This window comes from Pelodiscus sinensis, chromosome 17 (genome assembly GCF_052426305.1).
Source record: "Pelodiscus sinensis isolate ZL-2025 chromosome 17, ASM5242630v1, whole genome shotgun sequence".
NCBI classification, from domain to species: Eukaryota; Metazoa; Chordata; order Testudines; family Trionychidae; genus Pelodiscus; species Pelodiscus sinensis.
In genome coordinates this window covers 32,905,437-32,931,451 of record NC_143068.1, presented here as the reverse complement: position 1 = coordinate 32,931,451, position 26,015 = coordinate 32,905,437, and the positions used below count along the sequence as shown (strand labels likewise).

The following is a 26,015-nucleotide window of genomic DNA, read 5'->3' as shown; positions in this document are numbered from 1 at the left end:
CCGTGAAAGGCAGTGCTTGGCTTAGGTGGGTTCGTACATTTTGCTCGTGCCTAATAAAATGGCAGGTATTTTAATTACTCATAAATGGTTAATCTGTTTTGAATCCCATCAAGCTCTTTATGTCTGCCAGGGGACATGGGAACAGCTTTCAAGTATCTAAATGGGTGTTACAAGGAGGAGGGGGGGAAATTGTTCTCCTTGGCCTTTGAGGCCAGGACAAGCAGCAATGGGCTTAAATTGCAGCAAGGGAGGTTTAGGTTGGACATAAGGAAAAACTTCCTATCTGTCAGGGTATGTCTACACTACCCTCCTAATTCGAACTAGGAGGGTAATGTAGGCATACCGCACTTGCAAATGAAGCCCGGGATTTGAATTTCCCGGGCTTCATTTGCATGAAGCCAGCCGGCGCCATTTTTAAATGCTGGCAGTTCGAACCCCGTGCCGCACGGCTACACGCGGCACGGACTAGCTAGTTCGGATTAGGCTTCCTAATCCGAACTAGCTGTACTCCTCATTCCACGAGGAATAAGGGGTGGCTCAAAAGAGCGCTTCCTTTCGCAATTTGGTGCTGTGTAGTCATGCCAATTTCGAAACAGCTTCTTTCGAAAGTAAATTGGAAACAGATTTGCAATTTGCGGTACAGCAAACTGTGTATCTTTTTTCTGATTTCACAGTGCAGTCGAGACACAGCCTCAGGGATGATCTAGACCATGCTTGGTCCTGCCGTGAGAGCAGGGGACTGGACTTGATGACCTCTCGAGGTCCAGTTCTAGTGTTATCATAAAATCCTAGAGCTGGCAGAGACCTCAGAAGGTCAAGTCCAGCCCCCTGCTCTAGGCAGGACCAATCCCGACTAAATCAACCCAGCCAGGGCTTTGTCAAGCCGAGACTTAAACACCTCTAGAGATGGAGACTCCACCCCTCCCCTAGGTAACCCATCCCAGCGCTTCCCCACCCTCCTAGGGAAATAGTTTTTCCTAATCTCCAACCTAGACCTCCTTGTTCTGCCACCTGTCACTACTGAGAACAGCCTCTCTCCATCCTCTTTGGAACCCCCATTCAGGACGTTGAAGGCTGCTCTCAAATCCCCCCTCCCTCTTCTCTTCTGCAGACTAAACAGACCCAAGTCCCTCAGTCTCTCCTCGTAGGTCATGCGCTCCAGACCCCTCATAATTTTGGCCGCCCTCTGCTGGACCCTCTCCAAAGCGTCCACATCCTTTCTGTGGTAGGGACAGAGGCACAATAATCCAGGTGTGGCCTCATCAGAGCCAAATGAAGGGGAAAAATCACGTCTCTAGATCAGCTGGTATTCTGTGATTGTATGTTCCTAATATACCATGCAGAGAGTTCCAGCGACGAATTCAGCACAGTGCTTTTTAAAACACCACCCTCTCGCTTCTTGTTGAGGAAAGCACGGCAGTTACTGAGAGGAGTGGAAACCGGCAGGATGCTCATGGAGACGAGATGTGGACAGGGACGGCCGGGAGAGAATGGGTTTGCTTTCATTAGATAATAACAGGTTGCCACACATCAACTAGAAACGGCCCACGTTCCAAGACGTATCTGTTCTTAACCCTCCGCAGTGACGGGTTGTGCTTTGAGGAAGTCCAGCCCTGCGCAGAAGTGGCTGTGCACGCGTTGTGTGTTGTGACACCAGCTGGCCACATGATCGATCATTTCCCCCTTTTCGCCGGGGCAGACAGTCCCCCGGCCCATGTGCTGGGGAAGGTTTGGTGTCTGGGTGAGAATTCATGCAGTGACTAATTAATGGAGAGAACCGCTTATGCTTTGTGATGGTTGCGCACATTAAGATGATGATTTCATGTGTTAATCCTTTAGGCTACAGAGAGTTCACATGTAGCTAATTGGGCAGCTATCATGTGTGCGCATGGTTAGGAGCGGTGGTGAACGCGCAGGGTCGCAGTAGCATTTTCTTGGCTCGCATGAGGGAATTTCTTTTCCTCTCCCGTTACTGAGCTTCTGTTCGGCCACCTCCAGTTTTCCTGCCTTTTGAGAGAGCCTGGCCGCAGTCCCTAATCACCTTGTGCATTCACACAGGGCTTTTTACGCCAGGGGACCTCACTTCAGGGAAAGTCAAGGTTAGCAGGCAAGTAAAATTCCCCCACCCACGCAGTTGTAGCAGAAGTCCTTCAGTTTAGTCTGGCTCAGCACACCCTGTAGCAACCCTGAAGAACTTCCGAGTTTTCTTCCACAAACCTGACCACCGTGGTAAACAAACAGCAGGCACCAGCAACTTCTCTAAACCGGAGTCAGTTACAGAACTGCCCGGTGGGGAAGAAGCTTGGGGGCCGAAAGAGACGAGACTGTGCAGCACTGCTCTTAGCAAGGCCTGCTCGTGGCGTTTCTTCCAGTCACTGTCAGGCATAGAAATGCACCCCCCTCAGTGTGGCCAAATAATCCATCAGACGCAGAGGCCGACAGGCAAGGGGTTGTGTATGCGCAGGAGGCAGGGACGCGTCGGTTAGTCAGGAACGGCGAAAGATACCCCACTACAATAACACGGGTGGAGAGAGTGCGGTTTGAGGAGGTCCACTCCCCACCACCATAACTAGAGCTCTCTGTCCACATGCACAGGGGGCCCCTTCTGCCCAGCCGACGTGTCCAAGGTTCGAGGGTCTGACCGTGGGAGGAAAGTGGGGTCCACACTCAGCAACGCTCACACACACGGTGGCTACGTCTACACTGGCATGAATTTCCGAAAATGCTTTTAATGGAAAAGTTTTCCATTAAAAGCATTTTCAGAAAAGCACGTCTAGATTGGCCACGGAGGCTTTTCCGCAAAAAAGCCCCAATTGCCATTTTCGCGATCGGGGCTTTTTTGCGGAAAACAGTACTGTGCTGTCCACACTGACCCTTTCGCGCAAAAGTCTTTCGGAAAAAGACTTTTGCCCGAACGGGAGCAGCATCGTATTTCCAGAAAAGCACTGATGATTTTACATGAGATCGTCAGTGCTTTTCCGGAAAGTCAAGTGGCCCGTGTAGACAGCTGGCAAGTTTTTCCGCATAATCAGATGATTTCGTGGAAAAACTTGTCAGTCTAGACATAGCCGGTCAGTGTCTGAATCCTGGGGTTGGGGTGGGCCGGGGGCAGATGTCAGAGCACGTTGCCAGTGCAGGAGCCTTAGTGCAGTTGCCAGTGCAGGAGCCTTAGTGCAGCTGCCAGTCGCACCGAACGGACCCTCTCTTGATTGGAAGCAGTCCGCACCCCAAGCAGGGAGCTGGCGCTGGCTCGCCTGTGGGTACATTGGCCCTGGAATGACTTGGCTCACAACAGGGAATGGCTAATCCTGGTCAATATTGCCCACATTGCACAGAGGCCATGTGCACCCCGGACCCCAAGCCCTCCAGCCAGGAACCCCCTTCCCCCTTGAGCACAGACCCCCTGCCTACTTAACCCCATTGCCACCAGGCGGCCTGCAGTCCAGCATTCTGGGGCATGCGTCCCAGCCAAGCGAGCGGTGGGTCATGGTGGTGTCGGCCAGCTGGGACATGTCACTTAGGCCATGCCAGGCCCCTGAAAGCTGTTGGCCTTGGGGCCAGTACGCCAGCAAAGTGCTTGCATGCGGGTCGATGTCGCAGGGCAGGGGGCTCGTGGCCTTGTGCTGCAGGCATGGATTTGCAGGCCCCTCTCCTGTGCATTTCCAGCCAGGGTGTTCCTGCCACGGGCCAGGAGCAGCCTCCCTGACAGCGGGATGCACGGAAATCGCTTCCTGCTCTGAAGCAAACAGCTCACAAGCCCCATTTCTGCTACACACCAGCCTTGGACTGAGCCCGCCAAGACTGGAGGCTCTAAGCAGCAGGCATTTGGGGTGAACGCCACATCTCTCTGGGGGTCCTGTCCCTGACCCATCCGCCCCAGCGTGGAGGCAGGCACCATCGGGAGCAAATCCACCATCGACCCCGGAGGGAATCTGCAAAACAACCGATCCATGTTTCACAGGAGCTTGGCTGTCACATGGGCACCCAAGTCCTGCCCTAACAGCTGTGCCATGGCATCCTCCAATAACCTCAGAGCTGGTAGCGCAGCCTCTCATCACTGTGGCTGCCATCACGCCTCCACCTGACCCCCTGCTCCACCCCCGGCACTTTGGCACTGCCCTGGGACACAGCCAGGACACCGGCCACATCCTCAGCGGATGCTGCGCCCCCACTTCCAGTGGCCCCCGCTGGGTGTCCAGGCTCTTTTTGAAAAATGCCAACGAGAACAGAGAGGTCTCAACGCCAGGACTTCAAAATCCCACAGGCCCCCTTTAGCAGCGAGCCCTAGCAAGCAGGAAGCGAGATCAACAGTGATAAATGCCCCCGCAGCTGCAAGCTGAGTTATCGGCAACGGCAACGAGACCTTATCGGGCAGCCCAGGCAGACATGAGCTGCAGGCTCCTTGGCCTGGAACGCGGAAGAGCACAATTGGCGATGGATGTTCTCTCCTGATAATGCTTTGCAATCCAGGAAGGGGTCTGAGGGAGGAGAGAGGATCAAGACGGTATCATTCAGTCTTGGGCTGTGCCGGACCCCACTGCAGAACCTGGAGGCATCGAAAGGGGGTGGACAGCATGCAGCACCCTATCTCGCAGGAGCTCCAAGCACTGCCCAGACACTGCCAAGCAGGAGCTGAACTGTTTCACAGAGAGGGAAATGGCAGGTGTGGAGCTGTTCTGGTGCCTGCTCCCAGAACAGTCTGTAGCTGAGAGGAGGACAGAATCCAACCTTGTGTCTTGGGCCTTGTCTACAAAATTGCCTTTTGGTGGCAAACTAGTGAGAGTGTTTACACCGCAACACCCAGTTCAGGTGACAAAAAGTGAGAGACTTTTGTCTTTGTCCCCTCACTGTACTGTCGACAAAGAGCCAGCGTGGACTCTGCTGTTTGTTTTGTCCAGAGAACTGACTTCTGCCAGTATCCCACAATGCCTGCCCTGATGGCTGGGCTCAGTGTTTTGTGATCTCTGCTGCCCCGGAGGCATGCGCCCCCTCCCCTTGCAAAGCTCTGGGAAGTATCTGACAGCTGAGTAAGCTGCTCGGTTTGGGGAACAAACAAAGAACAAACCACTGGAATGTTCCTGTTGTGCCCTGTACTACAAAAACATCAGCTGGCAGATTGCTGCTGCAGGGAGAAGGCTGGAGAGGCTGCTGTGCTGCTTTGACATTCTTCAGCACGGAGAGCTCACAGAGCGACGAGGGAATCTCAGAAGCTCAGGGATCAGCTCTGCTTTCCCACCACACTGCACTGCGGGATGCTTCCCCACAATGCTTTGCTCTATCTGTCAACAGGGAGCTAGCCATGTGGCCAGGAAATGTCAACAATGTAAGGCAAAAAAACTAGCTAGACCAGGTTTCGCTTTTAGCAACTTTTGCATGTCAACAGCACTTTTATTGCCAAACTTCCCCGGGTAGACAAAGCCTTAGACCCCAGAGACGACTTCCTTCGTCTGAGGAAGTGAGAGAGGATGCTGCTGACCATGTACAGCATCTCTAGACACTGGGCCCAAATCCTTTGGTTGGTCATGAGTGAAAACGAACGTGGCAGCTTCTTCCTAGTCCCCATCTCAGTCCGCCACGTGCTTGGTCGTCTCAACTCTGGCAAGACAAAGGACTGGAGTGGAATGTGCACATCTGCAAGGGGCAGGGGCGTGTCACCACCTCCCCATTGCCTCAAGCCAATGCTCTTAATTTCTCTCCTGGGACCCTGACAGTCTCCCCCTCGCCTTAGACGTGCTGCATCACAGCATAAGGCCATGCTGGGCAAAGGCCATAGAATCATGTCAGTGACCTGGATGTCCACTGATCATGGGTGTGGCCAAGATTCCTGCAATCCCATAAAGTTTGTTGACAGCCCCCAGTCCCGGCTCTCCCTGTTCTGTGCTTTATTTAGCTCTAATTGACCACTCAATGTTCAAGAGCCCAGCAAGCAATGGACGTGTTGGCGATGCTGCTAGACAATACTGACCTCCCAGGCTTTGGCAAATTCTCGGGTTCAGCCCCGGTCAGGCCCTGAGGGTGCCAGACTAGAGAAGTTCAACCTGTAGCTGCCTCTGGCCTAGAAATCAGGCCCCTACCCGGCCTTGGGCTTCCCCTGGAATCAAAATCCCAGGAACAGGTTGGATCCAGACACTCCTCCTTATAAAATGCAGAGTAGCTCCTGGCAGAGGCCCTGGTTTTGCCCTAAGGATGGTGCCTAGCTAGAGGAGGGTCCAGGCCTGGCAATGTCCCCAGAGATGGTCCAGGGCGACTGGGACATGTGATCTGTTCAGGTGCAGGCCACAGCCGAACGCTGCTGCAAAACTAAGCTAAACACCGGGATAAAATAACGCTGGCCACAGAGACACTGCAGGCAGCCAGGGAAAGTTAAAAGGACTCTGCTCAGCAAGATCAAAGGCTCCGGCAGCACCGGTTACTCCTCCTCACTGATCAAAGGCACCAGGACTCCTCGCAGGAGAGACGGGCAGCTCTGGGATGCTGCTGCCTACACACCCGGAACTGATACTAGTGATCACACCTCTCCCAGACTGTGCCACGGCCTCCAGCTCCCGGCTTCGTGCTTTCCTCTCCGTGTCAGGCCCCTGCCTGCTACCCCGGAGCCCAGCAGATATTCCTGTCCCCCAGTCCCTGGTGCCGCAGGTGTGCTTGTACCGCAGGGCGCTGGAAGTCAGTCGGACACGCCACCCTCGCTCGCATTTGCCCACTGGCAGACGTGAACGCTCCCGAACCAATCCCGATTCCCTGCTGTGTTATTCCTTCCAGCTACGCCGTCACAGCTGATCTCCCCCTTCTCATGGAAATCAATAACCCTCCACCCCAACCACAGCAGGCGCCGGCTCCGATCCCTCCCTTCCTCCTGCTTCTCGGCTTTCTTTCTGGATAGCCCCGCTCCCCGGGTGACAGCCGGCAGCCTAGCAATCCCTCCCGGCGCACACTGAGCCCAGCGAGCCATCAGGAACAATTACAGGCTGTTGGTGGGAAATAGGACTTGTGGGGAGTGAAGGATTTTACACCCCTGGCAAGAGTATTTGTCTCTGCCTGTTCATGCACCAAGCGCGCGGCTGCTGGCACAGGCAGACTTCCCTCTTTCCCGCTTGCCAAGAATACGACCTCGGCCTGCGCGTGGGTGGGAGGGTGGGAACGAGGAACTGATCGTTAGATTTCCATGCTCTTTGGCAACCCCGAGTTGGGAGGCTTGGGGACTCTCTGTATGTTTGCCAGTCACACCTCCTGTCCCCAGCATTTACCACTTCTCGGAGCTGGCCTCAGCCGAGTGTCCCGTGGCTAAGGGCAGATTACACATTTCTGGTTACCCGCAGCAGGACAGGAAGCCAGGAAGTCCCTCTGTTTTGCAAGCAGGGCTCTTAGAAACAATGGCTTCACATAGATGAGGAGATAAGGGAGAGTAGGTCAGGCCTGCTGTAAAGCAGCCAGGGAGCTCTCGGGCACATGGCAGAAGCTGTTCCCTCTAGCCGGAACAAAAGAGCTTTCCCGCAAGAGCTGGGGATGTTTTTAGGTGGCACTAAAAATTCCGCGGGGACTGGCGTTCCCCAAAGTCCAGAAATGTGGAACCGTCTGCTCCCAACACAGGATGCGAGGCTGGAGTTGGGTCTTGGCAGCCAGAGGCAGAAGGTCACACGACGGAGGGCAGCGCCAGCGGTGGGCACGGAGCCAAGCCTGAGAATAGCGCCTCGTTGGAGCTTCTGGACCAGGTTCTGATCACGGTTACGCCAGCAGGCTCCCAGAGCCCCTCCATGTGTGACACCTGCCAACTAAGATCAGACTCTGTCTTCTTTACACCCGCAAAAACTGAGCGTGTCTCCAGGGAGGTGCCGTTGGGTTTACACTGGCCCCTAAGACCATAAGAACGGCCATAATGGATCAGACGAAAGGTCCATCTACCCAGTGTCCTGTCTTCCAACAATGGCCAATGCCAGGTCCTCCAGAGGGAGTGAACAAAACAGGGAATCATCCAGTGATCCCTCCCCTCTCACTCATTTCCAGCTTCTGGCAAACTGACGGTGGGGACACCATCCCGGCCCATCCTGGCTAATAGCCATTGATGGACGTCTCCTTCACACATTTATCTAAATTGGAGCCCAAGTTATAAAGTCGGGATCTTCATGGAGGAGCAGCCTGTCACCGTGCCTACAAGAACACAGAGCCCTCCAATGGCACCAGGCCTTAGGAATTCAAAATGGCCGCCCCGCACAGCCTCCCGGGAGCACCATAGGCCGCTCAGGAGCTGTGGGGTCCCTGTCCCTGTGCCAGATGGGGGCAGGAGGTGCAGCTCAGAAGCAGAGGCGGCTCTGAAAACACGCTGTTTTCTCAGGAAGTTTGCTGCCCGGCCCAGGCCGGTGAAGGGCTCCCACTCCGAGGCGCAGGGTCTGCTGCCGCATGGCTGCCAGCCTGAGGGGTTCGGTGGGACTGTGCCCTGATGCTCTGCTCTGCACACAGGGCGCTATGGGGCAGGGGGAGAGACTGGAGTGGGACGCCGGAGCCAGGGCTGGCCCACAACATTTTGGCACCGGAGGCGGGGAGCTCAAATGATGCCCCCATTCCCCCTCGCTTGGGCCAAAACTTTGCAAGGTCTCAATTCTGCCTTCTTCCTGTTCTACTCCGCTCAGGGCACTGCTCTGCTACCGACCCCAATAAAGGAGAACTAACAGCAGCAGACACAATTTTATACACTCTGGGTCCTAGTGGCACCCCCCCCCCCCACACAGTCTGGCACCTGAGGCGGCCGCCTCAGTTTGCCTCATGGTAAGGCCGGCCCTGCCCAGAGCCTTCCCTGCCAGGTGAGCCCAGCCAGAGACTGCTCCCTGCAACTAGCCACACAAATTCCTCCGCCTCTGGCCCCTTCCTGGCTCTGAATGTTCCCCAGCGCGGCCGCAGCAGTGCCCCGGGCCTTGGGCTCTACACAGCCTCTATCGCCGGTCCCACTCCCAGTCCGTACAGGCTTCCAGGGTGCCAGGCAGGATCACAGAATCAGAACCATAGAGCTGGAAGACACCTCAGAAGGTCAAGTCCAGCCCCCTGCTCTAGGCAGGATCAGTCCCAACTCAATCAACCCAGCCAGGGCTTTGTCAAGCCGAGACTTAAACATCTCTAGGGATGGAGACTCCACTACTCCCCTAGGGAACCCATTCCAGTGCTTCACCACCCTCCTAGGGAAATAGTTTTTCCTACTATCCAACCTGGACCTCTCCCACCGCAACTTGAGACCATTGCTCCTTGTTCTGCCACCTGTCACTACTGAGAACAGCCTCTCTCCATCCTCTTTGGAACCTCCCTTCAGGAAGTTGAAGGCTGCTATCAAATCCCCCTCACTCTTCGCTTCTGCAGACTAAAAAGACCCAAGTCCCTCAGCCTCTCCTCATAGGTCATATGCTCCAGCCCCCTAATCATTTTGGTCGCCCTCCGCTGGACCCTCTCCAATGCATCCACATCCTTTTTGTAGTGGGGGGCCTAGAACTGGACACGATACTCCAGATGTGGCCTCACCAGAGCCAAATAAAGGGGAATAATGACATCTCTGGATCTGCTGGCAATGCTCCTCTTAAAAGGATACAGCCACCTTTCCTGCGGTGACATAGGCCAATAGGAATTCCCCAGCAGGAAACTTGCATCAATAAATTAAGGAAGCCTGAATGAATTCCTCTGTTTCCCCTGCTGCAAATGCCATCCTCCAGCAAACGCCAGAGCCTGACCCGGCCGACGGCTCCTTGCACAGCTCGAGAGGCACCGACCCAGCTAAGATTCCAGTCACACCTCCAGGGAACAGCTCACTGTATGTGTGACATCCAGGGCAACAGGCCGAGGTCTTGACCGGGGTCGCCAGGCACGACCACAACACAAACAATGAGTAACATTGTAGTAACCGTGGCAGGGGGGTTGAATGATTTGCATGGAGTAAAGGCTGCCTCTGTGGGCTTGGCTGCTGAGGTGGATTTTGGCTGCAGTTGGTGGGACAGCAAACGAGCGGGGAGGATTTATTTCCAGGAACTAAGAGAGAGGCTCTAACATGACACAATCAGAGGGAGGTAGCTCTGCAGAAGTCGCTGGCCCGGGGCATTAAGAGCACATGCACCTAGGGGAGCATGAGTGTTACTAAAAGTAAGCGGCAGGTGCTCAGAAAGATTGCTCCCCAATTAGCCTGCTGTAATCATGGGGGGTGTTTCGGAGGGAGCTATATTGCCGCGTCCCAGTTTTACTGCTCCTTGGGACGCTTGCAGCTAGACACAGGAGTGTGGATCCTCTCTCCCCTCCCCCTCCCCATTTTGGGAGTGGTACGGCTCAGGTGTCAGTCTCCAGCGATAATCACCGTCCACCGCTTCCCAGGACTGACTGCCAGAGTCCTTCAGCAGAGAGGAGCTGGGAGGCTGAAAAGCAAATCAAGTGGTAAAAGCCCTGGCTGGAGGGATGAGAGAGAATTCCTGTGAGGCCATGCAAAGAGATGAGAACACAAGCTTCTTGACTTTGCCCTTCATCTTTACATAAAGAGACCAGTGACACCTCTGACAACCCCGCAAAGGCCCATTAGGAAAGATGGAGAAAAAAGCCACCATCAGACAATCCTTCTGCTTCACAAGGCAGCTGTAGGCAGGGGAAGGAGGAAGGGAGCAAACAGATTCTTAATGCAGCACCTGTAGCTTATTCACCCTTTTTTCCCCTGGGCCAGAGGTTCTCAAATCGTGGTCCATGGACCACCAGTGGTCTGCAGGCTCCATCCAAGTGGTCCACAGATAGTTCCCCCTAAGGCAGGGCTACTCAACCCGCAGCCCGTTTGCTTGTGGCCTGCAGTGCGGGTTGGGTTTACGCGGGGCTCAACACACAGCCTGCGGGTTAGATCCTCTGAACCTCCACTGGGAAAACACTCCCCAACAGCAAGTCAATATGATGGTCTTCTGTTGAGATGTGTTTTAGTAGTTCAGTTCCTGGACTGTCATTGCTCCTTAAAAGTTCTGTCCTACGGGTGGAAATTGGGTAAATATTGCATTTTATTTGACTTAAATGGGGCCTGCTTGTTGTGTAGTCGTGCTTTAATCTTTGTATTTGTGCCTGTAAGTGTGAAAGAAGCTATTTGCATATATTTGCATATATATTTGCATATATATGCAACCACACTTAAGTTGCAGTCCTCGGCATGTGCTGTGAGTATCATTGTGGCCTCCGGGGCTTCCAAAGTTGAGTAGCCCTGGCCTAAGACATGCACCTGGGCCACCGCACACGAGTGAGTTGTGAGCAGTGTTCCCTGTCCGCTGGGAGCTTGTGCAGCCACTCAGGAGAAATTCCAATGCCACCCAGCTGATTTGTAGAGCGCCCGCAGCTCGGTTTGTTGTTTCTCCTGCGGGTTCACATTCACATATGTCTGAGTGCACACAGAAAAATTTATCCCGCCCATAGATGGCAAAAATCCACACATGGATGGAAAAGATTAGCGGGACTGTTGGTTGTGGGCTTTTGTTTGCAGAACAAAACAGCTTTGATTATTAATAAGGGGTTTCTTACCTGTCACGTTTATCCAGAGGGCTTTGCAATCGCTCGCTAACCGCACAAACCACACTTGGAAAGTGATCTGCCAAGACCCTCCGCCAGTTTCAAGTGGCCTGTGGGTGGGAAAAAAAAGTTTGAGAACCACAGCCCTAGGCTCAGAGACTCTTGCTGGAATTAGTCTTGTTTCGGAGATGCCCATTAGAACAGAGAGGCTGCTGCTGTGGTGTAAAACAAGCCAGCTGCACTCAGTGAGCATGTGATGAGGAGGCCAGGTGTGTCTGATCCGGGGCTGTTGAAATGGGTGACTGCCACACTGTCTCCTTAGGAACCCTAACATCTGACCCTCACTCTAGGGTTGCCAGATGGTTTAACCAAAAATACCGAACACTCCTCCCTCCCCCCAAAAAAAACACCAGGGAAAAAATTCTGTTGAGGAAAAAAAAGGGGGGGGGGAACCAAAGTTGTTAAGCCAAAAAAAAAAAAAAAGCGTTGCCCTTTTAAATGGCCCTGCGCTCCTCACTACCCTGCCCGACGCGGCAGGAAAAAATTGTCCCCGCCGGGCTTCCATCTGAGGGAAACAGGAAATACCAGAAATTTTACATGTCCAGTATTTTCTGTTTTTTTTTTTTTTTACTGTACGGGGACACGAATACTGGACTGTCCAGGTGAATACTGGACACCTGGCAACCCTACCTCACGCGGATACGAAGGCCTGCGCCTTCCCTGCCCCCACAAATCACATGCTCCCGCAGCAGGCTCTGCGCATCACTCCTTCGAAACCAGCACCCGGGTGTTTTTCCATCGGCACGTTAACATATTGTTTAGTACAAGCGAACATCAGAGACAACTAATTTAAGCGCCGTCTGTACGGGGTGTCTTGGTTGAATTTGGCAGGCTACCCAGCAAGGCGGAAGCGACATTTGGCTCCCGAGAGGTGCTAAATATCCATGGTGCAACAGCAGTGCCGGGTTTTTAAAGGGCTCGTGACAAAACCTGCCCCGAAGGCTCCTGCCTCGGGAGGCAGTGAGGGCGCTGGGGGTGAGGGCAGGAGACGGAGCTGCGTGAGGCGTAGCTGCTAGTCTAAGCACACGGCCTGGTTTTGGGTGGGAAAACGCAGCAGTGATTTAACGTGAGGGCTCGGCAGAGGCCTGCTGCTCTGCGCAGTGCCCGGAGCTGGAAGAGATGGCTAGAAAAGAGTAGTTCATGGAGGCTGAGGTTACTGCGCACACCGGGGGTCCCCTCAGCTCCCTGTGCGCCACTCGGGCATCCCCGTCTGCAAGACGCCCTGCAATTCCCCTCCCCCGTCTCTTCCCTGCTAGGGTCTGTTTGGCCCCATTTCCCCTAGGAGGGTCCCCTGTTCTGGGCACCCTCCTCCCTTTCTTCTTTCTAACCGGGAGAGGGCTCCTTCAGCGTGTGAACCGATATTCTTGCAGCCGGGCTGGTCCCAGGAGGTTAGAGAGGCAAGGGGTGGGGGAGAGCAGCGCTTTGACGGGAGCTGCTCTTCGGCATGAGCAGAGATGAGCGAGGCTACTATTATAAGGCGGAGGCAAGAAGATGTGAACCGGAGCCACCAGCTAGTTCTTGGAGATCTACAGCCAAAGGCCTAAGAGGTAGATCGGGGGCAGGGAACCTTTTTTGGGTCTGGGGCTGCTGGCTGCAGACAAAGCAGTTGGGGGCCACACAAAAGTGAGAAGCAAAAAAAAAAAAAACACCCCAAGAATTTCCCCACATCCCCTCGCACATCAGAGCCTACGGGGCCCAGGCTAGTAGATTTTGTGGCCCCCACAACTCTCTAGGGTGGGGCCAAAAATGAGGAGTCGAGGGTGGGTGGGGGCTGCCAGGAGGGAGTGTGGATGAGCAGAGCGGGTGCTGGGGTCTGGGCAGGGGAGGGGGCTGCAGGGCTGGAGCGCTAGCACCAGCTCCCCAATGCTGGGGGGGATTCCCAAACCTCGGGGACCAGATCCAGGCAAGCTAGGGGTCAGATCCAGCCCCTGGGCTATGGGTTCCCCACCCCCTGGGCTAGAGGTTTGAGGTGCTGCTGTGCTAAAGAGCAGGCAGGGGGTTCATCCGTCCCCCAGTTTCCCCTTTCTGGTTTGCCGTGTGGCCCAAAACCCAAGAGGGTCCTGACCAGTGAAGGCTGGAACATCCCCTGAAATGCTGGAGTGGATTGGCGGCAGCGTTCAAAAGCTCTCTGGTCACTACAGACAGAGAAATGCCCTGGCGTGAGTGTAAGGGCTTCACCCCACTACCAGCGTGGCCAACAGTCGTACGCCGTCACGGAAAAGTGAACTTCCTTCGCAAGTGCAAGAATTTGGGCTGGGGGGAGGAGAGAGAATAGAGCCTGGTGTGTCAACATTAGCTTTAAAATCATCTGAGCTCATGGTTAAATCGTGGAGGGGTCCCTGTGCCCGCTCTTTGCTGTGCTTGGGAGGTCCGGGAACTTTCCCGAGTCTGATCCAAAACCCACTGAAGTTAATGAGCATCATTCATTTAACTTCCTCTGGCTTTGAATCAGATCCTAACCATTTCAGTCATAAGATCAAGACCACGTATTCCTGTTCCTCCAGAAATATAATTTATGCCATCATGTGCCAACAGTGTCCATCTGCTATGTATACTGGACAAACTTCTCAGACACTTTGCCAAAGAATCAATGCCCACAAAACAGACATCAGACAGTTTCACAAGGAAAAAACAGTTTCTTGCCATTTCAGCCAGAATGGGCATTGTCTCAAGGACCTGATTACCTGCATCTTGCTTCAAAGAGATTTTAACACAAGACTTCAAAGAGAAGCCTCTGAACTGTCATTCATGCTTAAATTTGACACTTTACGAATGGGCCTTAACAAAGACACTAATTATCTTACCCATTACAAAGATAGCTTCCCCAATTATCACCTCTAATATCATTATCTCATAGACATTAACCTCTCCCCCACATCCTCCCTCTGTTCTAAAATCTGATTTGTCTATTTTATGTGTGTTCACTTTTTTTTGATTGCATCACTTTGGTATATATGGTCATGCCACTTTTCTTCCACAATTTGATCTGAGGAAGTGGGTCTGGCCCACGAAAGCTCATCACCTAATACACCATCTTGTTAGTCTTGAAAGTGCTGCATAGTCCTGTCTTTTGATCCTGTACTGAGGCCTTCTTGTGGCATTGATTTAAAGGATTCCCTCCTAGATTTCAGGCCCTATGTCTTAGCTTGTGGTACTTTTCCTCTTTTGTGTATTGGTTATAATTTTTAAGAGACATTCCCATCGACTTGCGATTTTGAGAAACTTAAGGAAACTGTGAGACCCAAGAGGCTGGGTGATGGGGCGTCATACGGGTGCCTTTTAGTAGAGGCTGGGCGTAATGCAGAATAAGACTGACAGCTCCTTGCCTCTAAGGCAGGCCCCTAGTACACCATAATATGAATAGCTTTGTCCTAATGGGATTGCAAAATATTCCTTGCTAAAGGAACGAGCCCTGGCGTGCGGCTGACGGGAATGTTGCCAGGAGGGATACACCCGTGCAGGGTTAGAGAAGGAGAACTTGCCGGCATTGTCAGTGGGTGGTCCCACCGTGCAAGAATCGAAAACCTCTCAGCAGCTGGGTGTAATTTTGAATGGTTCTCTCTCGGTGGCTTGAAGCCAGCCAGTGAGGGGTGCGTGGCAAAGACGGGATGAGAAAACCTGGTGGGGGCCGGTGCTGAAAGACTTGAACCTTTGGATCCAACCGGATGAAATGCTTCCCCTGTCTGATCCCGGGTGTGTTTCTCTGTTAGGCAAAAAAGACTCCACAGTCTGCTCTGACCCCCGAGAAAACAGGGGAGTAAACCTGGAGATGAACGAGGGGCAGGCAGATGAATCCAAGCGACCCTCCCCCTTACATGAGGAATCCAGGCGGGCTGCAGTGTGATAGCTGATCGAGCCAGTAATCTGCCTGGTAACGCCAGCCGCCCACCCAGCCCTGTGACTGGCTTGGCTCACAAAGGGCGCGTCTACACTGCACCGTTATTTCGAGATAGCGAGTGTTCTTTCGAAATAACAACGCGAGCATCCACACAGCCGTTCTGTTATTTTGAAATGATTTCGAAATAACGGACGGATTATTCCGAAATCTGTAAACCTCATTCTGCGAGGAATGACGCCTCTTCCGAAATAGCTGTTTCAAAACGAGGCGTGTGTAGACGCTCCACCGCTGCTATTTCCAAATAGCCCCTCACCAGGGCCATTCTAAGTTATTCCTCCCCAGTGCCTCCCGGGGCTCCAAATCGAGATGGCACATCTACATTAGAGAAGCTTGCCTCGGACTCATTTTGAGGCTTCCCTGCAGTGTAGATGTGCTAGTTCGAAATAAGCTATTTTGGAATAGCTATGCTGGAATATTTCGAAATAAACGTGCAGTGTAGATGTAGCCACATTGTGGGGTCTGGCCATGCGTTGGGTTGTCAGGTGTCTGGTATTGACCTGGACAGTCCGGTATCGTAGGGTTGCCAGGTATCTGGTACTGACCTGGACAGTCTGGTATTTTCGCCTCCTGTCTGGTAAAAAAATTCAGAAAATTCAGCTGGGAGGCGGGGCTGCGATTGGCGCTGGGAGCCCCTGGTTACATGCAGAAGCCAGGCGGGGGGAGTGGCTGGGAGTCCCGGCCCCCGCCCCGCCCCACCCGGCTTTTGCGCATGACCACAGGGCTCCTAGTGCCAATCGCACCCCACCTGCCAGTTAGTCCCCCGCCCCCGCCCCCGCCAGGGTTCCGTCCAGCGCCCAGCAGGAAATTCAGAAAATACCGGACATTGCACATGTCTGGTATTTTCTGAATTTTTCTGCCAGACAGACAGTGCAAATACCGGACTGTCTGGTAGAAAACTGGACACCTGGTAACCCTACTGGCAACCCTATGACACACTCAGAAACTGGGCCCAGCCCCCAGTTCCTCCCTCCCTCCTCCCCCGTGCTCCCAAACTCCCACCCCTGGACCTCCTTGTCGAAGCAAAAACGCTCCTCTCTATTTAGGCAGCTAACAAACAGCTTTATTAATTAATAAAGCACAGCATGAGCTAAACGTGGTCCCAGCAGAGCCGGGCCCAGTAAGGCTGGCTAATACAATCAATCCTAGTATCTTTATACCCTTAACCAAACAGTCTGACGTCAGGGCATCCAATTACAGAAATCCTCAATTAAACTTGGAAAAACAAAGCCTTATCAACAAGATGGCGGACAGGTACGAGGGAGTACCTCTCCTGTCCCAACCAGCCCAATTAACACATACCAATAGCCCATCCTGTAGGCCTCTTCTCACGGGGTGACAGAAAGTTCACTCTGGTCTACGTGCTTGCGAGAAAAGCTGAAATGGTTTCTGTTATACAAGATGGCTTCTAGCTAAATATAAAATGGTTTCTACAACTCTCCCCTTTTAGCCTTTTAAAGGCTAACCGTGAAACCATTTTACATCTCCATTTCCATTAAAGTATTTATGTACATTTCTTGTTCCTTTCTCTGCTCATCATATTTTAACATCATGAGTTCCACATTCCCTTTGGTAAGGGTCTGTCTTGTGTTTTCCAGAATACAAGAAATACAGCAATTGATTAACAAGAAACAGCAATAAGCACAAAAGAATATAGCCAATACTAAAACTACACCTTGCAGAATCCAAGCTCCCACGTGTCCAAACCAGCCTCCCAACCAACCCCAGAGAGTCCAGTTTTCCTCCTGTCTTAGGCTTTCCACAGTTCTTTCAATCTCTGAGGCATCTTCCTTTACTTTCTTGCTGGTGTCAGTGACACACACAGCATTCTCTTCCCACTAAGGCACAAACCCCGCCCTTACTAGCTAGGACGTAGTCTAGGGCCATTCGGTTTTGGCTTTTTCCCACCCTGGCTCCTGAACCATTACATGTCCAGCAGTACTTTCCAATTGGGGTCAGGGCTAGGAGGATATACCCTGGGTTAGTAAACCCTTTATCCTGCCAAGTATCATTTGGCTTTAGTTCACTAAACAGTGTGCCATATTTGAGTGTTGTTTAGTGGGACTGGAATTATTGGGATACCTACTTCTGAATGTACAGGACTGTGAGCACATATCCAGCAACCTGTGGAATTAAATTCTTGGGAAACTTGGTTCATTAAAAGCATAAATACATTTGAACCATATAGGTTATAACTGCTGGGTATTAAAAACAAGATTAAGCATAAGCTCAACATGAATTGTTTGTCCAGCCGCATGCTGGCTCTTCTTCAGGACTTCGTAGTTTGCTTCACCTGTCGCTGGCAAGTTCTTCTGGGCCGCAGCTGGTACCTTGGCCTCGGTCTCTTAGGATCGTCTGCTTCTGGGCCTGGATTGCCGGTACCAGGCCTGCGCTGATCCCTGTCTATTTCTGGACCTGGGTTTCTGGCACCAGGTCGGCGGTGATCCCCGTTTGCTTCTGGACCTGGGTCTCTGGTACCAGGTCTGCGGTGCTCCTTAGTGGAGCCAACCTCTGTAGGGGCTGGAACCGGTTTGCAGTGGGAGGCGTGAATCCAGGCGGGCAATCCCTCGCACTTTACAGCAGGATGAGTGGTCAGAAGGACTTGGTAGGGACCCTTTTACCTGGATTCCAGGGCAGTCCTTTGCTGGTGAACCTTTACGCAAACCCAGTTTCCTGGTTGTAGTTTATGACACAGCTCAGTCGGGGCCTCTGGGAAGGCGTCCTTAACCTGTGAATTATAAGACTGTACACACCTCATAAATTCCTGTCAATACTTGACTATGCTTCCTTTAACAAGTGTGGCATCAGCCAGGTCAATGTCTGGGCTGCTTAACTGTTTCATAGGTCGGCTACATGGAATCTCATGTGGACTGAGTCCAGTTTTCCAATTCGGAGTGGCTCTCATGCTCATTAGGGCAATCGGGAATGCTTCTACCCATGTTAAGCCAGAGTTCTCACATATTTTAGCAAGTTTGTTCTCTAAAATCCTGTTTCATCTTTCTACTGCTTCTGTGCTCTCCGGGTGTCGTGCACAGTGCAGTGCTTGTCTGATAGAGTAGTACTTTGCCAGTTTTTGAACAATTTGTCCAGTAAAGTGTGTACCTTTATCACTGGAGATCACAAGGTGTATTCCCCATGATGGGATGTAATGATTTAGAAGCTTCTTTGCCACTGTGATGGCATCACATTTCCTGCAGGGATAAGCTTCTACTCATCGCAGAAACAAGCAAACAATAACCAGCACATATTCAAAGGATTGACAGGCAATTAAATAAAGTCCAATCGTAAATTCAGAAATGGTCCCAAAGGCGGAGGTCTGGTTTCCGGAACTGTCTTTATAGGTTTACCCACGTTGTGGGCTTGGCAGACAAGGCAAGCCAGACAGTAATCTTTGGCTGCTTGGGAGAATTTGGGAGCAAGCCAATTTTGTTTTAACGATTGCTACCATCCCCCCCTTTGCCAACGTGCGACAATCCAGGGAGCACGGAGGCAAGGTGAGGTAGCAAGACCACTGGGGCAACAATGCGGCCATCAGAGCTGCACCACAAGTGGTCTGGGTGCAAGGTGCACCCTGCCAGTCAACAAAGCCTTATCAACAAGATGGCGGACAGGTACGAGGGAGTGCATCTCCTGTCCCAACCAGCCCAATTAACACATACCAATAGCCCATCCTGTAGGCCTCTTCTCATGGGGTGACAGAAAGTTCACTCTGGTCTACGTGCTTGCGAGAAAAGCTGCAATGGTTTCTGTTATACAAGATGGCTTCTAGCTAAAGATAAAACGGTTTCTACATCCTGCTTACCTGATTCTGCAGGGAAGCTCCCATCTGGCTCGACCAAGTAAGCAAGATGGCCGCCAGCAAAAAGCCCTTTTTTTTTTTGCTCAACAACTTTGGTCTCCCCCCCCCTTTTTTTCCCTCAACAGAATTTTTTCCCTGGTGGTTTGATTTTTTGGGGGGGGAGGGGTGTTCGGTATTTTTGGCTAAACCATCTGGCAACCTCGCCACATGGCTGGTGACTTTGGCCTCACCTGCTTGTCTGCATTTGCAGTAATAAATAAACCTCCATGACAGCCTGGGGGCCGCTGGTTATGCCAGCTCCGGCTTACACCCGTCTCATGCATCCAGACTGAAAGGGGCCGGCCCAGCCGTGAGCCCATGCAGACAGGCGCTCTCCTTTTCCACCCGGCAGGCAAGTGGGTGGAGGGATCTGCTGTCAGCTGCCCGAGGCCTGGCAGGCAAAAGACAGGAGCCTGGAAGAGCAGGGACTCAGTGCGGAAGATGCTGCAGCAGGCCAGGGTTCTACCTCCTCCTTCTCGGGAGGGGACCCGACGTCACTGTCGAGCTGCCTGATGGGTCAATGTCCCCCCAGCTGGATCAACTCTGTGCTCAGAACCCTGCGGCTGCCTCTTCCCAAGATGCATCAGGGCAATGGGCTTAAATTGCAGCCAGGGAGGGTGAGACTGAACATTCGGGAAAACTTCCGCACTGTCAGGGTGGGTAAGCACTGGAATAAACTGCCTGGGGAGGTTGAGGAATCTCCCTCCCTGGAGATATTTACCGGGTCTCCTTCATGCTCTGGTGTCACAGGGAACAAATTGAAATGCCAGCCAACCTCTTAAAAAGAGAACGGAGACTGTCAGATTCTCAGGGGTCCCCGGAAAAAAACCCTCTAAGACTTGATGCGCACATAATGAGTGATCCAGCCGTAGACCTGGAGGGCTCAAAATATCCAGTACACTGTTCTCTATCACTCTAAAGCATTCCCCAGGCAGAGAGGCCTCCCACTTCCTGTCCTTGAAGCTACGAAAGTGAATCTGTTCCTGAAAAGCTCCCCTTAAGGATTGAAACCCCGGGACTTCCTCTTCTCCAGTTCTCCTGGTAGGGTTGCCAGACGGTTTCAACAAAAATACCAGACATACTTGACATGACATCACAACCGACATTCCATCTTATTTCGAAAATACCGGACATTTCTATTTTCTCATTTATATTTTCCAGTGCTTTTTTTGTTTAAAAAAAAAAAAAAAATGCCGGTACTCCAGTGGAAAAGTTATTGAGCTCTAACTGGAGGTGCCGGTACTGCATCTGGAGGTGCCGGTACTGTGTACCGGGCAGTACCATCACAAAAAAAAGCAGTGAAATTTTCTCAATTTGTCTCCCGAACAGAAAGCTCAAATACTGGACTGTCCGGTTCAAAACCAGACACCTGGCAACTCTATCTCCTGGCCAAGCAAACCCTGCTGGCAGTGGGTTAGCTCTTATCGCAAGCTCTCAGAGCGGCTGCGAACGCGCCGAGTTCTCCCTGCACCCAGTCCGCATTGCTTCGGAGCAGCTAAACATCAAAGGATGACAGAGCCACCTAGCCCTATGGCTGCGGAGCAGACAGGAAAGGCCAGCCGGGCCAACAAAGGCAAAAATGGCCTTTAATAGCGAATGCCTCCGCCCAGACTCAAGTGGCAGTTTCAGATTAAATTAGGACGCCGGAGCTAACCTTGCGGAGCAGAGCCCGGCTGCCCGATAATAGTCTGGAATGTCTGCAGGGCCAACCCACCCCTGATGAATAGCGCCGTACACCGCCCGCTATCGGTGGGGGTTTGCGTCCGAAGGAAACGACCAATTACGCATTCTGTCTCCTGAAAGGCTCCGAGCTCTCCCGCTCCATCGCGGGCGCTCGGCAGCCGGGGGAAATGGCGCTTTCATTGCCAGCAGATTGTTAACCTGCAGCCCTGCTCCGGTGGGCCCCAGAAAACACCATCGGCTTTTTACTAGGCTCTGGCACAACCAAACCAAACCACCTGGGGCAAGAGAGATGGGAGTAGAGGGGGCAGACTGCTGACCCTCCCCCCCCCAACCTTATCCTTTTTTAGGGAAGCAACACCAGCACGCATGCTATAGCCATCTGCTTTGCTTCAGCACATTTCCCCTTGTTATTTATTTTTTTTAGCACTGTAACTTTCCTTCCTAACTGTTCTGTAGCGGTTGCTTGCACGCAGGCGGTCTCCGCCTTGTAATTGCCTCAAAACAGGTTGTCTGAACCTTCAGCACGGCGCAGGAGAACAGCCCAGACACGCCGAAGTCAAACAGGCCTCCAGGAATTCTGGCTCCATTTAAAAATAACCATTAGGGCGGAGAAATGCTGCAGACAGCTGTATGCATCACACCCCGCTATCTTCCCCCCTTCCTTCTGGTCTGCCCAGCAAAACGACTGCTCCAGAATTCAGTTCTCGGGATGGTGGGGTGGGGGGTGGAGGTCAATGAATCAAAATCTAGGGACGAGGCTGACTAATGCTTCTATAGGAGGATCAATTTTAGGAGTTCAAACCCAGCTTTCCGTGGGATCCCACATGCCCATCTCTGTACAAGGAATTCTTTTAAGCAGAGACCACTCCCCACTCCCCTTACAAAAAGCCTCAAATGGAGCATAAATGTGGACGTTTCCAATGCGCACACTTGCCAGAAAGGGGAGATAAAAAACAGTGGGAGCAAGTTTCTTTTCACCTAGGACAGCGATTGGTTCCGCTGGAATAACACTGATCACACATATTTGTATAATTAAGGTAGCACCCAGTCATTAATCAGGTGTGAAGAGTTTCACGGGGCTGCACAGGCACCGGAAAACATGTTCCCTATTTTCAAGAGCATGCAAATTAAATTCAGACCAGATGCAACCCGTGGGTGTAGCAAACAACAGGCCAGAGAGAGGGGTTGCGGTGGTAAGAACATGAAGTCATAATATGCATGGCTTGGGGGGTTCCAAATCACTTGAGACCGCTTTGTTTTTTGTTTACAGCTCGATACTAATCAAGAGAGTAAATGCGGCACTCTCTCATCCTCCCAAGGGGGAGTGTTACGGTTAATGGGGGCGGAGGGAGGCTGCAAGCCAGGCTCTTGGAAGAATTACAGCAAACTTCTCCAGAACTTTGGAATTAGTCTTGATCTAGACAGCACTCATGGAGCAAGGTCTGCAGCCACTCTCTAGCTGAAATCTAGCATGGGACAGTCGCTAGCTGGGATTTGTGTTCAGTGTGAGCATAAGAATATTTGGTCTCTCTGGCCCTAATCAAGGATTTTTTTTCGGACAAGCAGCTAAGACAGCTGCAAAGACTCCCCCAAATATTTGCCTCTCCCCAGCCCACTCTGCTTTGATTCCCTATGACTGCTGTGCTGTGCATTCATATTGCTTGCTGGATAGGCTCAGGTACAGCAGTGAATTCCTGCAGGGCCTGCTGGGCAGACACAGCCTTACATCGCCATCTGTTCTGACCCAAATCGGTCGCAAATGACAACTGTGACCAGTGTTCCTTATAAGTGCTTGGGCAGCCACCCGGGGGACATTCCAATGCCACCCTGCTAATTAGCAGAGCACGCACAGCTGCACGCAGCCAGCAGCATGTCCTTCTAATGGTGGTGCACATCTGCACATGCCTCAGTGCACATCACAAAATGTATTCTGCACATGAGTGGAAAAAAGCTTCGGAGGGGGAGCCGAGTTAGCCTGTAGCTGGGAAAACTTTAAGAAGTTGGGGTGGAAAAGGAGGAAACACTGCAGCTAACCATTGTTAAAGGAACTTCAGGGGGTAGCCGAGTTAATCTGTTACAGAAAAAAGCAACAAATGGTCTGGTAGCACTTTATAGACTAACAAAAACATGTCTGTAGATGGTATGCCCATTGTTAAAGGAGTTAATCATTGCTCATTTCCAGGTAGCCACGCCCAGGCCACAACTGGCCCCTTGTTTTCCAAGTGCAGAGAGAAAGCCAAGATCTGAACAGTGGAGACTGTTTGCCTCCCTCCCCTCCGGAGGGTCTCTCGGAAGCGCGGTAGCATAGCAATGCCATGCTTGTGGGCCTGGAATCCCGCAGGACACGCATCACTGGGGGTGTGGTGACACTGCAAGAAAAGCCCCGTGATGTGGCTGCCATTGGCCCAGGTCAGCTGATTTGGGCTCTCCGGGCTGGGACAGCAGGGCTATGACACTGCAGTGTAGATATTCAGGGTCTGACACCCCAAAGCGGGTGGGGCTAAGAGCCACATGTCCACACTATGTTTAGCCCCATAGCCCAAGCCCTGCAAGCCTGAATCAGCTGACCTAGCCGCTGGGACTCGTCCCCATGGGTTTTTATGGCAGTGTAGACATACCCTGAAACACACTGCACGGTGAGAAGAGCAAACCAGACTCTGCCTTCTCCCTTCCCTTTCTTCCTCTGCCCTGTTCTTCTGCCGCTTTTCACCCGCCCAGCGCCTCCATCTTCCTCCCCCCTTCTCTCCCTCACCACCTGGTGCTTTTGTTCCCTTGGTGGGCAATGTTCCTCGCCGGCCTGTGACAAACGGCACGTCGCAGGGTGCTCAGCTGGGAAGCTGTTCATCGTTCCCTCTCACACAAAGCTCTTCTCATCGCCACACCAGGGAGGGACCTGGTACCACTTGGCAACCAAACGCCTCTGAATGCCCTGGCTGGAAGGGTTCCCGCTTAGCTCTGGAGGCATCAGAGGGGCGGGCAGTGCGGCTGGAGATTTGTCTGCTGCGGGTGGGTGTGTCTGAGAGTGGGGTCAGTGCCATCGGGGCAGGGATCCTTCCTCTCCCCTCAGAATTTAACAAGAGGCTGCCGGTGGCGGGGGGCTCTCTCCAGTAGGCTGCAAAGAGACTCTTTCTCCCTCCACCACAACTCCTCCATTCTCACCCCATTTGTTCCCAGCCCCCCACATCTTCCTACCCTTCTCGCTAAGGCAGTGCCAACCACTTCTAATAACTGACTATTAAATGTGTATTATGGTAGCACCTGAGCGTCCCCGTCCGGGCAGGACACCATTGTGCTAGCGACGAGGAGTCCTGTGGCACCTTATCGACTAACAGGTTTACTGGTGCATAAGTTTTCATGGGCAAAGACCCACTTCATCAGATGCATCTAGTGGAAATTCCAGAGGCAGGTATATATATATACAGGCGTAAGAAAAGAGTACCAATCAAGAGTTAGGCTAGAGATAACGAGGTCAATTCAGTCAGGGAGGATGAGGCCCACTTCTAGCCGCTGATGTGGAGGTGTGAAAACCAAGAGAGGAGAAACTTCTTTTGTAGTTGGCTAGCCTTTCACAGTCTGGCTGCGCCTAGATTGGCATGATCTTCTGGAAATGCTTTTAATGGAAAAGTTTTCCGTTAAAAGCATTTTCGGAACAGAGCGTCTAGATTGGCAAGGACACTTTTCGGCAAAAACACTTTTGCGGCAAAAGCACCATTTTCGCGATCGGGGCTTTTTTGCGGAAACAAATCTGAGCTGTCTACACTGGCCCTTTTGTGCAAAAGCTTTGCCTGAACGGGAGCAGAATACTATTTCCGCAAGAAGCACTGATTTCTTACAGTAGGAAGTCAGTGCTTTTGCGGAAATTCAAGTGGCCAGTGTAGACAGCTGGCAAGTTTTTCCGGAAAAGCGGCTGATTTTCCGGAAAAACTGGCTAGTCTAGACACATCCTCTTTGTTTAATCCTTTGTTTAATCTACACAAGAGAGCCACTTCCTGGACACTACGGTGCAAATAAATGATGGTCACATAAAGACCACCCTACAACGAAAACCTACTGACCTCTATGCCTACCTCCATGCCTCCAGCTTCCATCCCGGACACACCACACGATCCATTGTCTACTACAGCCAAGCACTAAGGTACAATTGCATTTGCTCCAATCCCTCAGACAGAGACAAACACCTACAAGATCTTCACCAAGAATTCTTGAAACTACAATACCTGACTGAGGAAGTGAGGAAACAGATTAACAGAGCCGAGATGTGTACCCAGAGGCCGCCTACTACAAGACAAGCCCAACAAAGAAACAAACAGAACACCACTGGCCATCACCTACAGTCCTCAGCTAAAACCTCTCCAATGCATCATCAGTGATCTACAACCCATCCTGGACAATGATCCCTCACTTTCACAGGCTTTGGGAGGCAGGCCAGTCCTCGCCCACAGACAACCTGCCAACCTAAAGCAAATTCTCACCAGCAACTATACAGCACACCACAGTAACTCTAACTCAGGAATGAATCCCTGCAACAAACCTCGGTGCCAACTCTGCCCACATATCTACACCAGCGACACCATCACAGGAGCTAATCAGATCAGCCACACCATCAAGTGTTCATTTACCTGCACATCTACCAATGTGATCTATGCCATCATGTGCCAGCAATGCCCCTCTGCTATATACATTAGCCAAACTGGACAGTCGCTACGTAAAAGAATAAATGGACACAAATCAGATATTAGGAATGGCAATATACAAAAACCTGTAGGGGAACACTTCAATCTCCCTGGACACACAGTAGCAGATTTAAAAGTAGCCATCCTGCAACAAAAAAACTTCAAGAACAGACTTAAAAGAGAAACTGCTGAGCTACAGTTCATCTGCAAATTTGATACCATCCATTTAGGATTAAACAAAGACTGTGAAAGGCTAGCCAACTACAAAAGCAGTTTCTCCTCTCTTGGTTTTCCACACCTCCACATCAGCAGCTAAAAAAGTGGGCCTTATCTTCCCTGACTGAATTGACCTCGTTATCTACAGCCTTAC

General features: G+C 52.0%; 1 protein-coding gene across 1 annotated transcript in view; it reads right to left on the bottom strand.

Moving 5' to 3' along the window:
• The window catches only part of LOC142818826 (signal-regulatory protein beta-1-like), a 105,020-nt gene that overhangs the window by 77,910 nt on the left and 1,095 nt on the right, over nucleotides 1-26,015 (bottom strand). The window contains exon 3 of the mRNA XM_089769813.1: nucleotides 11,509-11,606. Coding sequence (XP_089625939.1) covers nucleotides 11,509-11,606 — 98 coding nt within the window. The remainder of the gene's footprint in view (nucleotides 1-11,508; nucleotides 11,607-26,015) is intronic.